Source organism: Myotis davidii, unplaced genomic scaffold, assembly GCF_000327345.1.
Source record: "Myotis davidii unplaced genomic scaffold, ASM32734v1 scaffold705, whole genome shotgun sequence".
Taxonomy (NCBI): Eukaryota; Metazoa; Chordata; class Mammalia; order Chiroptera; family Vespertilionidae; genus Myotis; species Myotis davidii.
The window spans coordinates 2,512,909-2,526,160 of NW_006296405.1; the positions used below are offsets into that span (position 1 = coordinate 2,512,909).

Sequence of the window (13,252 nt, forward strand, 5' to 3'; positions counted from 1 at the left end):
GGGACGCGCCTGGAAAAGGCCCCCCAGGAAGTTCAGGGCGAGTGACTGGTTTGTGCTTCTTCCCGCAGCCAAGCCGCAATGAAGAGCTGCTCACAGTGAAAGGAAAGTAGGTCGCGCCCACTGAAAATGCCTTTAAGGGACAAATACTGTCAGACTGACCACCATCATCACGGATGCTGTGAACCAGGTACCTACCCCGTTCTCCTCCCGTCACTTTGTCCTTCCCCAGGGCCGCTCCGCCTGCTGCCTGCTCCCAGCTCGCTTTTCCTCGTGCCCAAGCAGCCCTGCCCAAGGAAGCAGGCTATAATTTCCCCCCAGCCTAGCACAGAGCTAGTGAGAAGCTAAATGCTTGCGCAAACAGGAGGTCTCCCCTTCTCGAGCCCCTGAAAAAGGCACTGCGGGTGTCACCTTAAATCTTTTCCACAAGATCAGTTACCCCCGTTTCTTTCAAGGCAGCCTCCAGTTAGTGTACCCCATGCTCTGTAAATGTTTAGGATGGAAGAGAAAGGGGGAAAAAATAGTAGCACGCTAGTATTTATCTTCATGAAGGTTGTTTTACTTAAACTTGAAAAAATTAAGTTTCGTAGGCATTTTTTGATCAGGGGCTAGCGCTTTAAAGCCTACACATGTGTTCAGTTTGAGCGAGAAAAAGTTGGTTGAACTCAACTTATTGGGAGAATCAGGCTTTGCCAAAGGCAACCTTTTAAAAATTTTCTTGGACAGAACATACTGTATTGCAAAAAAATAAAAATAAAAACCTGGTTATTTGCGTAGGATGCAGGAGTATTTTTAGGACATTTGATTCAGTGGAACTTTCAAAAGTTGAATTTGTGAAATGAACACTTTGGGTTTTGTAGTCTCGTGAAGGATACTTAGAAAACTTTAATTTGATAAATGTGATCTGTAAACTATTGGTAGTTTTTCAACTTAGAAGTTTGATGTGCTTTGTCATAAACAGGTACAAGTTAAAAGGAATCATTGAATACACACCGCCTCCACACCCAATAAATGCTAACTTATTCTAGTTAAAGACAGGTATTATTATTTTTGACCTAAAAGTTACTACGACACTATACTTTTGCTTGCTTTTTGCTGGAGAATTTTAACTGTCCTAATGTACTCAGTTTTATCACAGTAGAGTTTAGAGTACTCTTTTGCTTAATGGGAAAAATTGGCCATGGTAAAGGGGAAGAACTCCCACTTTCAGAAAACCTTGGTACACTGGAGAGTAAAATGTGTGGAATGACGCTATCCCCACTGATTTGCTGAAAATCAGTAACACCTCTGCTAATACAACAGTTAACCCCATGACGGGATCCAGTTTCTATTCGTCTGTCCCCTTACCTATCTTAACTCTCAGCACCCTTTCACACTGCACATTTTGTGTATTATTTGAAGTGAAGATATGTTTTAGCTAGTGTTGAACGAAATTTACTAGTTTTGAAGTAGAAGGCTGTGAATGCTTTGTATCCCACTGACCTTTTATTTATTTTTTTTAAGAGTACTTCAAGTCATTTAGGTTGAACTAATAAATGAAATAATCTTATTCAAGAAGAAGTTCATTGATTCATTTTCTTGACAGGTTGTTATTAAGCACCAGCTAGGTGGCTAGACACTTTCCAGGCAATGGGAATAGAAGTGGTGAACAAAACAAATAAGGTCATTCCCTTATAGGACTTTTGAGTGGAAGGAGGTAGACAGATAAAAGATGACCATATCTTATTTAGTGTATTCTGATAATTAGAGTTTTCTAGAGACTTTAATGTCATTTTAAAGATGCTTTCCAAAGTTGAACTTTTTTTGTTAATCCTCACCCAAAGTTATTTTTTAGAGAATGGAAGAGAGGGAAGAGGGGGAGACACACACACATATATACATATATATATATATATATATACATATACATATATGTGTGTCTGTGTGTGTGTGTGTGTGTGTATTTGAGGCCCGGTGCACAAAAAAGAGAGATTGGTTGCCTCCTGGCATGAGGCCTGGCCTGGGATCAAACCTGCAACCCAGGTATGTGCCCTTGGGCGGGCAGACACTCTAACCACTGTACTGTGCCAGCCAGGGCTCTAGAGTTGAACTTTTAAATCTGTATTAGAACTTTTGTGATTCTTTTTTTCCCCGTATTAACAAGAAATGAGACAAGTTGAGTTAATTAAAAAATTTCAACTTTCTTTTACCCTAAGCTTTCCATGCAGTTTTTGTTTCAGACTAGTAGGTCAAAAGTAGTTGGTGTTTCTTTGCTTTCTTATTTATAGTAACTAAACACTTCTTGAGCATTTAGTTCAGTGGAAGCTAGAAGTTTGTTAACTTAGAGAGTAGTTAATTGACATTATTTCAGAGGAAAGTAGGTGCTGAGTGGGAGGATGTTTCCAGCACTGAGAGGAATATATTATGATAAAAGATGACATGATGTTTGAAACATTCTTTTAATTGGCTCTCCTGAGAAGTCTGTCCTGGTTTGGATTATGAACAGTGGGTAAGCTCCTTGGATGAGAGCAGTGGTTTCTGAGGTGGCCTTGATAGGATGGGTCAATTTGTAGTGAAAGGTGGTATTGTAAGCCTGTAGTGTATGTATTTTCTTAATTATTATAATATATATATAACCCCACTGGGAGACTGACTGGGAATTGAACTGTGACCTGGTTCATAGGTTGACGCTCAACCACTGAGTCACACCTATTGGGCAGTTATTTATTTTTTTTAATTAAAACTTTTTAAATCCTCACTTGAGGATATGTTTATTGATTTTAGAGAGTTGAAAGGAGAGGGAGAGGGAGAGAGAGAGAGAAACATAGATGGGTCATTTCCCGTATGCACAGGACCAGGGATGGAACCCACACCTGGTTATGTGCCCTGACTGGGAATCGAACTGCCACCTTTTGGCGTACAGGACTGTGCTCCAACCAACTGAGCCACACTGGCCAGGGCCTTAGTTATATTTTAACGATTTTTTTTTTTTGCTATAGAAATTTTAAACATTCAATTGTAGAGAGAATGGTATAAGGAACCTGATATAACCATTGCACAACTCCCATCAGTTACCAATATATGGGCAATCTCTTTTCATGTCTATTCTCCCCTCCCCATGATTTCCTTCTACACCCTCCAACTGCTTCAACACCCTCTGTTATTTTAAAGCAACTCCCAGACATGATTAGTAGAAGGATCTATTAAGGGGCTTGTTTTAAGGTAGGAGACAATACTCTATTTTTATTTTTATTCTGAAAGTGTGTTCTTGGAAGGATGTAAAGAAAGATGCTAACTTCTGAGGGTTTGGGTTTTTGGTTGGAGGGAGATGTTTGTTTTGTTTTTCCTAAATGGTTATATAACCTGAACTTGGGAGGGGATGACAGGATATGTAAAAATTTTTATGAAAATATTTATAAAGTTTTCGTATTTATGAAGAAAGACTAGTTCTTAAATGGGAACTACACAGATGTGTATATAAGTGGATGCGTCCTTGCGTAACTAAGCTAATCCTGGGGTTATTTTGAATGGTGTCTTAAGAGGTATATGTGTTCTGGTGATAGCAGTGTTCGAAGGTGATGGGTAACAAAATTTAGTTTAGCTTTAAAGTCAGATGTTGTCACATGGGAATGGAAGTTGATGTATTATAGAAAGTTTTCTGGAGCTTGTACCTAGATGAGAGGGGGCTCTAAGGAGAAGTTTCCATTTTTTTATGTATCCTTCCCTTATTTATTGCTGTTTTTTCATTCTCCCTTTCTAGAATTCTTGCCACAGAGCCAGACCTTGAAGTTTTTGGTTCTTTACAGTTGTACAATTTTTACCTTCTCTTGTGTAGTTATTACTATTTTTAAAAACAGTTATGAGTTACAAAGTACAAGTACTGGAAAGAGATCTATCTAATCCAAATAAATGGTATTACCAGTCTGTTTACAAACTTCTGATATTGGTTCTCTAAGGGTTGAATTCTACTTCTCTTGGATTTTGGAAAAGATTTCAGTTTTTGGTGTCAGGAAAGCAATTGATTTTGCACGTGGTGGTGGTGGTGGTGGTGGTGGTGGTAGTGGGGATAGGACATTAATTGAGCACTAAGTATATTCCAGGCTCTTTTTTGATCAGTTTACCGCTATTAGCTAATTTGATTCTCATACAATCCCCATTTTAGAGATGAGAAAAGAGTGGTCAGAGATTTTTCATTTTCCTTGGTTGTATCTAGTAAATGGCAGAAAAAGAATTTCAACACAGTCCAGGTCTGGAGTCTTAATCAGTGCAGTTAGTGACAGTGTCAGATGTTCTCAAGAGTTGTATTTGTGGCCCTAGCTGGTTTGGCTCAGCTGATAGAGCAGCGGCCTGTGGACTGAAGGGTCCCAGGTTTGATTCCGGTCAAGGGCACATGCCCAGGTTGCAGGCTCCATCCTCAGTGGGGGATGTGCAGGAGGCAGCCAATCAATGATTCTCATCATTGTTTCTATCTCTCCCTCTTCCTTCCTTTCTGAAATCAATGAAAAAAAAAAAAGAGTTGTATTTGTGTATGTTCTGAATTCATTTAAAATAACCCTATACTGTGTCTCCTAAAACTAGGAAAATTTTGCTTAATGAAATGGCTTGGTTTTGAGACATAGTTCCTCCCATTTGTGTACACTGAGCATAAGCCTAAGAGAATCTAAGGCTGCAGAGTCTATATACATAGGACTGCAGGCTTTAGCCCCTTATCAGAGAGCTAACTGCTGTCTGAGCCCAGGCCCTGAGTAGTAGCAGCACACACGACTGAAGTAACCGTCCTTATCTCCCCAGCTGAGCAGATGATCCTGCGTGAACATGGTAATTTATAGTTGAGTAAAACATTATAACATTAAAAAAAGAGGTAATTAAAGTGGCTGGTTTTCTCTAACATAACCATCTCTCTTCATTGGATATCTGATAGAAAATTCAGTTTTCCTTTTCATTCCCTTGTTTCATATTAACATCTAATTTATTGCATATTTATACAGCTAATCTGAGAATTTTGGAAAGCAGGGATCATCTAAACCTCTGTATATGAAAAAAAATTAATTTTTAAAATGGGAATATTCTTATAAAAATATACTTTCTCAAATGCACACATAGAAAAGCCCAGGCTCTGAAGTACTAGTGAAGTGTGAGGCAGAAAGTGAAAATTGCCACCTTAACAGAACCTTTAAGTTTTGTTGGTAACCCATCAGACCTTTTGTGTTTATATATACATGTATATGTTAAATTTATTTCTTTGTGTATGTATTGAAATATATATTAATATAAATGAGATGTTCTAAAACCTGTTTTTTGTTGCTTAATGATCTATTATTGACATCCTTTGTATGTATATGTAGATCTAGCTCATGCTTTCTAACAGTAATCAGATTCTGCTATATGGATGTTTATTAGTTTACTTAGTCTGGTTCTTTTTGAGACTCTTAGGTTGTTTGAAATTTTTCTCAATTATTTACAGTGCTACAGAGTGCTGCAGTGAACATTCTTTTTAAGTTTTTTTTTTTAAATAATTGTTGGAAGTATTACATATGTCCCTTTTTCCCCCCAATGACCCCCATACAAGGTTTTTGGTTGATTACCTCCTACCCACTCACCCTCCCCCGCCTTCCCTCTGAGATTCTGCACTCTGTTCCATGCTTCAGGTCTCTGGATCTACTCTGTGCATCAGTTTATTTTGTTAGATTCCACATGTGAGGGATCATGTGATACTTGTCTTTCTCTGAATGACTTATTTCACTTAGCATGATACTCTCCAGGTCCCTCCATATGGTCTCAAAGGGTAAGAGATTCTTCTTTTTTACTGCTGTATAGTATTCCATGCTATAAATGTACCACAGTTTCTTTTTATCACTCATCTTGCAGTGAACATTCTTGTACATCTATCATTGTGACCAGTTCTTTACTTAGGCCAGTGATGGCGAACCTATGACACGCGTGTCAGAGGTGACACGCGAACTCATTTTTTTGGTTGATACTTAACTCTGGTGCTGTCACATATAGACATTTTTTTATATTTGCAACCATAGTAAAACAAAGACGTATTTTTGATATTTATTTTATATGTTTAAATGCCATTTAACAAAGGAAAATCAACCCAAAAAATGAGTTCGCGTGTCACCTCTGACACGCCGAGCTCAAAAGGTTCGCCATCACTGCCTTAGGCAGTGGTCTTTGAATTTTGCTCTCACAGTTGCCCAGAGAGCTGTACTAAATTGTCCAGAGGGTTTTGGAATGGTTTATGAGGTGTGGTTAGGCCATCATTGTCCTAAAACTTTGGTTAAATATAGTGGTTCCTCTCAAGGACAATAAAAAGGCAAACATGCCAAATATGTATTAAATAATACCAGGATAGGACAATCTGTGCATTTAAACTTATTATCTAGCTTTAAGTAGTCTTATTTTAGCCTTGAATTGAGAATGATTTTAGTTATTTTTCCCCATTATTTCATTTTGTCTTACAAAGATGATGGTGAAATATATACAAGTGTGATTGTCTTTTACATGATTATAGTAAACCATTGTTTTTCTTCAGTAGTAAATGATTTAAATAACCCTTTTTTGTGGGGATTGGGGTGGGTGTTTGTCTTCCATATAGTTTATATCCTGGAACCTGGAGATGCTCCTTTGTTACAGCAACCACTACAGACATCCAAATCTGGTATTCAACAAATAATTGAGTGCTTTCGATCAGGTATGAATGATTTAGGATGTATTTTTTCAGTCTTCACATAGTAGTTAAAAACTACCTAGAAATCTTTAGAAATAATTTTTTAAAATTAAAATGTATACACTATTTTAAAATATATTTTTAATGTATTTTTAAAAAGTGGATGAATTAATATGTGATCTAGAGATTCTTTTTCAGTACTATATATTATATATTGGTTTTTAAAATAAACTTATTTACTATGGTTTAAAGAAATATATTATGTGGTATATCTGCTGATAAAGTTCCTCTTCCTCTTAAAGATTCATTGTTATTTTTTGACATGTTCTTTATGAACTCTCAAAGGACAGTAGTAAATTATATTGAGTTTTTATAAGTTTTAGAAGAGTGGGTTATTTACTCACGATGTCTCAGATGTCACTTGTCCTAGATTAATTACTTTATCATCTCTGTGACTCACCTTCTGCTTACCCTTGGAGTTTATAGAGTTTTAATATCTATAATAGAGCACAAGATGGCTAAAATAAGTCAGCTACATTTGTTTAGTGTTTCTTTCCATTAGATTATTATAATAATTAGATATATAAGTGTATTTGTGTAGTTGTAGTTCATTGCTTTAAGGAGATGTTGCTTACGACATATAAATGATTAAGAGCTATTTATCAGTAAGATCTTAAGTTGCTGTGATTCTTATGATTCACTTGTTCACTTCTCTGACATTGTAGACTATTGAGTCAAATATGAACAAGCAAACTGATGGACACTTAAAGGATTATCTTTTGTTATTTTACTTATCTTAATGAAATTATTAAGATAAATATTAACATAAGTTAATATAAGAAAATATACTGAGATTCAAAAAAAGTAACTTATGTGCAACCACATGTTTTGTATTGATGAGAACTTTTTTGATGTGCTTGTTTTTAAAACATTGTTAAGGAAAAACATATTAATTTTAGGATTCTAAGAAATAAATTGTTTCTTAATCTAAAAAGTTTTTTCTTTGACTCTTTAAGATCCATTATACTTGTCATCTATAGTCCTCATGGTATTGCTTTTATGTATATTTAATTTAGTAAATATTGTGTATATACCATACATCTCTGCTCAGGTTGGTTAGTGGTATAACCTAGGTGTTTCTTGTTTTTTACTTTTGATAATTACCCTTGGCTAACAGTAATAATTGATAGACTAAATTCTCCTATGGTAAATACAATTAAAATTTTAGTTATTAGGGACTGTATTTAAATATATTTCTGGCATAACAGAATGGTTAATTTCTGTTTGTAGTAAGAGTTTCTGTTAGCTACTTTTAGTATAGCAATAAAATTTCTTTTTGTTCTTATATCATGGAAATGAAGGTAATAGCTTTTCACACTCAGTAATATTCCTTGCTTTTTAAAAATTCATAATATGGAATTAATAAGGTTACGTTCTACTACTTCAGTTTTATAGTGTTATTTGATTAAGAAGTTAGAATTGGTTCATTCATAAATGCTTTGTCTTATAAAAAATACCTTTTCAGCAAGATCCTATACTCAAAAAGTATATATTTTTTAATTTTGAAAGATGAATATAAATGAAATTATTTGTTTCTTGTTGAACTGTGGTTATACCTGTTTTCTTTGTTTGGCATTTCTTTACTGTCTAAGCCAGTGGTTTCCAATGTGGGGCACATGACCCACTGGGGGCAATTTGATTTTGAAGGGGGGCAATTCGAGAATGAGTTATTAACAGTGAATTTTTTGCATTTCTTATGGTTCTAGGGGCCTCATAACACAGTATGTAAATATATATTGTGACATATTTATGCATTTCCGTTCTCTATTATATGTTTTGAAACTTTATTTGCTCTTTTTTCATATCACTTCATGTTTTTACTATTTTTTTAAACAATTTCTTAGTGATTTCTTCCTCAGTACTTCAACTGTCCTTTCATTCTTTTATTTTTCTCTTTCATGGATGCCATGTTCTTTGGAAGCTTGTTTACACCAAGTTAATAGCTTTTTAGGCTTCTTTCACGTGAATAGGAGTTCACTTTTTGAATAATAAGAATTATATGTCACAGAGGGGGCATCAGGCTGTTAGAGATGCTTAGGTGGGGCATGGCCAAAAAAAGGTTGGGAACCACTGGTTTAAGCTAAAGCAAAGTGACTGTGAAATTTGTAGTATGTTCCTTTTAAAATGTCCCCAGCAGCCTGGCTGGTGTGGCTCAGTGATTGAGCATCAACCTATGAAATAGGAGATCACAGTTTGATTCCTGGTCAGGGTACATGCCCCTGTTGTGGGCTCAAGCGCCAGTGGGGGCATGCAGGAGGCAGCCGATCAATGATTTTTCTCTCACCATTGATGTTCTATTTCTCTCCCTCCCTCTCCCTTCCTCTCTGAAATCAATAAAAATATATAAAATAATAAAATATCCCCAACAGATTTGCCTTCTCAGTTATTTTTTATTTAGGCAAATTGTGAAAATACTATAATTTTAATTCTTTAAGTACCCAATAATTTAAATTAGAGGTGATTTAGAAATATGCTGACTGATATAAGGAAACTATTTATGGATTTAAAAAGGAATTTCTTAGCCCTGGCTGGTTTGGCTCAGTGGATAGAGCGTCAGCCTGCAGACTGAAGGGTCCCAGGTTTGATTCTGGTCAAGGGCACATGCCTGGGCTGGGGGCTCGATCCCCAATAGGGGGCGTGCAGGAGGCAGCTAATCAATGGTTCTCTTTCATCATTGATCTTTCTCTCCCTCCCTCTCCCTTCCTCTCTGAGATCAATAAAAACAAACTTTTTACTTTATTAATGTATCTCATAGCTAAGCATTTTTAATTTCTTCAAGATAATCTCTTACATATCTGGATAATCTAAAGTCTACGGAGGTAGCTCTTCTTTAGCACTGAGGTGTTCAAGCTGTGCCTGACTAAAACCTTGGGAGGGTAAGATGGAAGTTTGGAGGGATTGAGATCCCTTCCCAACCTGAGATTTGCAGGTTCCTCCCAGTCCCTCTACTCCCAAGCCTGCCTTGAGTAACTCATCTCTTTCTAGGTTCTTTCCAATAAGCTGGGTCACACACATTGCATTTAAAGAACTACCATGGTGGTGTTATATATCTGACAGATATTTGAAGGTAAAACTCTGAAGCCCTTGCTTTTGTTCTTGTTAACCCTAGAGGCTGTCAGGTTGGCAGTAGTCATATTAGGATATCTACCCTTATCTTCAAGCTCAGGTAATTGTCTGCAGCTATGGTATCATCTCTATTTAAGTGACTCACCTTCTCCTGCCTACACTGGGCTGTCTGTGACCTGGTATGTATTCCTATCCAAGCTGGAAGTTCATAAAAGGCTGAAGGAGTTGACTCATTTTTTAGGTCCACCCAAGCCCATGTGTGCTGTACTACTGACTGCATGACCAACTTTGACCCATTCTCTTTGCCTCACACTCCAGCTTTGCTTTAGCCTTTTTTTCTGGCTTTAAATTACAAATCCTTCTTTACCTTTGATAGCTTTTTATTTTAGTGTGCTTGACTTGTAAATTAATTTGAATAGATTTTTCGTTTTTGGAATTGTGCTTGTGGCTTAAAAAAAAAATAAAGAAGTACAAAACAATATATAAAAACAAGTTTCTTTTTTCTCGGGCAACCACTGCTACATGGTTTGTGTCTTCTTCCAGAGACCTATGCATGTACAAACATAAATTCCTCATTTTCTTCATAATATAAATGGTAGCCAAGTGTGCATATTATATATCTTTGCTTTATTAATAATACAGTCCACTATTGTTTGACATCTGTCCATAGATCTCTCTCTCTCTCTCTATTTTTTTTTTTTTAGAAAACTGTCTGTTTTGCTTCAACGTACAGATTTTCTACTCTGACATCCCTGATGGTTGGGTGATTGGAGACATGTCATTTGCTCTGAATCCCTGACTTGTGGTACCACCTTTACTGTACCCTGCTCTTGCTGGAGCCTTGCCTTGACTGTTGTCCTCTAGGATCACCTCTATAACTTGCTGTCTTCAAATTTCCCTCCTTTCTATTCACACTTGTATTTTAGCTTCCTTCCTTCCTGAGCTTTCTCCCTAAACTGAAATAAATATTTAAATAACAAAAATATTTATACTTTCATGAGACATTTATTAAAATGGATTTAATTGAGTTTAATATTCTTTCTTAGTCTTTTAGTCTTATGGTAGAGGGAAAGCTATGGATTATCTTAAGGTTAGAAATAGAAAAATAGGGAGAAAGAGAAGGATAATAACTTTGTCCAGTATTTAAAACTGGTTTAATATGAAGTTGACAACTTTTTAAATTCTTGAAATACATAATACTATAAAGAGATAATGTACATTATAGGATAAAGATTCTGCCTACAGAATACAATACAGCTATGTACAAGGCACAACATCGTTTTTGAATTTTAAGGAGGAATAAATTGTAGCGAAAAAGAGAATTAACTTTGTATATTTGCTATTGTCATTTTCCTTCTTTGAAGGTCTTTTTTTTTCCTACTTAAAGCAACATTAATGTCAGTTTAGTATAAGATGTAACTGGGTGATGACACCTCAGTCCTGTCTCTGTAAGCAAAGGAACTGTGATTTATCAGAGATATATAAGGGAGTGCCTTTTTTGTTTGTTGTTACATAGCAATTTTAGGAAATTTGCAATCTAGATATTTTAAAGATCAAATAGTTTTTGGATGAATAAAAAAATAGATTTGTTTGATTTGTTGTTTTTTGAATTCACCTTCAAAGCATATTATTTGGGGCTACATTCCTAGGAGAGCAGCCATTATATTAGTCTGGGAATTTCTCAGGTGCATAGATCATACCCTTCACTTTCATGTCTCCAGTGAATAATAACATTGTACTTGGTATTTAATAGGTGTTCAATAAATACCTGTTAAATTAAAGTAAAAGATTCATCAATTAGGCACTAAAATAATTTTATTGTATTTATAAATTTATTGTAGTATGTGGCTGTGTTCCACAGTTACCCCCGTGATTTTTTTAAATTTTTATTGTTTTATATATTGTTAAATATATTTTTATTGATTTCAGAGAGGAAGGGAGAGGGAGAGCTAGAAACAATAATGATGAGAGAGAATCATTGATTGGCTGCCCCCTGCAGACCCCCAACTGGGAATTGAGCCCGCAACCTGGGCATGTACCCTGACCAGGAATCAAGCTGTGACCTCCTGGTTCATAGGTTGACACTCAACCACTGAACCATGCCAGTTGGGTACCCTCGTGACTTTTTTTAACCAAGCCTTGTAAGTGGTAGTTTTAAGATAATTTTAATTTTCTTAAGTTTTTCTACTTTTTACCTTTAAGTACTTATGTTAAGGCATGATTAGTTACAAATTTCTTTCATGCTTGTCTTGGAACTCAGAAGGTTTGACAGGAGTTACAGATTTGCTTGCAATGCTGGGATGATATTCTGAAGACTAAGCTCATGTGTGAGAAAACAGTAAAGCCAGCAGTATACCATTTTATTTTGCCAGTTTATACAATGTATTTGGCATTAAGGAATAGCACCAGATAAACCCTTGATGAGATTTAATTAATTTTTATTACACACCTATTATGTGAGAATCCGAAATACACACTAATCAGTTAATTTCTAGGCATCAAAAACCATACCTTTTGGAGGGCTGGTGTTTTGAAAAATACTGATTGGTGATCTGTATAAGTAGTATATAGTGATTTCTAAGATAATTAGGGTAAGAAAGAGGGAGGAAAAGGAATAATTAGGAGGAAGGCACCATGGCTTTCTCTTTTCCGGGATCAAGAGCTGTTGAAGAACTTTATGGTGCTGTCTAGATGACCATGTCTGTTGTCTCAGGTTTTAGCTATTTATGAAGGCACAATGGTTGGCTGTGTCTGATTGTTAGCAGAGCAATTAGAAAATGGTAGCTGATTAAAATAAAGTTATTATACCCCCATGGGAAAAAAAACAAAAAACCTTAAAGGGCTACTAAAACCAACTTTGGGGAAAACGTTGTGTGTTTTTTTTTGTGTGTCTGTATTTATGGAATTAAAAATTAAAAGTATTTTTCTCATTGGTAAAATGTTTAAATAGAATTAGAAAATCTTTCAGGTCCCTTTTTTGGATTTTTTAGTCCACTACATAGACTAGAAAAATCTTATTTATAGAGACTACTGGCCCGGTGCATGAAATTTGTGCACATTAAAAGGGAATTAATTAGCGGAATTATTTTAACCCTTTTGGTTCAACCTCGAGGCTGACTCGACAGACCAGGCACTAGGAGCAGGTCCAACATCGAGCAATAAGAACATTAAAAAGTTCAACATTCAATCCCGTCAATTAATTTGGACCAGACTGTTTGATTTCCCAAAATAACATTGGACCACAAAGGGTTAATACGGCTATTTGCCCCTTCTCTATAATAGAAGTGTGGGAGATGAAAGAAAATTAGTAAAATGTATATGAAAATAATATACAAATTTATTAATAAACAGTATCAAAAGGATATAACAGCAGAGGCATGATATAAAAACATCAAAAACATGATATAAAAATAACAGTGATGCAAACAATGACTGATAAAGTGATTAAACTTATTCTAATATCTCCCTGTACACCAC

At 35.7% G+C, this 13,252-nt stretch overlaps 1 protein-coding gene across 2 annotated transcripts in view; it reads left to right on the forward strand.

Annotated features, from left to right (window-relative positions):
* The first annotated feature begins 10 nt into the window (after nucleotides 1-10).
* Nucleotides 11-13,252, forward strand: part of ZNF800 (zinc finger protein 800) — a 26,478-nt gene continuing 13,236 nt past the window's right edge. For both annotated transcript variants that reach the window (XM_006771407.2, XM_006771408.2), the window contains exons 1-2: nucleotides 11-187; nucleotides 6,578-6,673. In XM_006771407.2, the coding sequence (XP_006771470.1) occupies nucleotides 127-187; nucleotides 6,578-6,673 (157 nt within the window). In that variant the 5' untranslated portion in view covers nucleotides 11-126. The remainder of the gene's footprint in view (nucleotides 188-6,577; nucleotides 6,674-13,252) is intronic.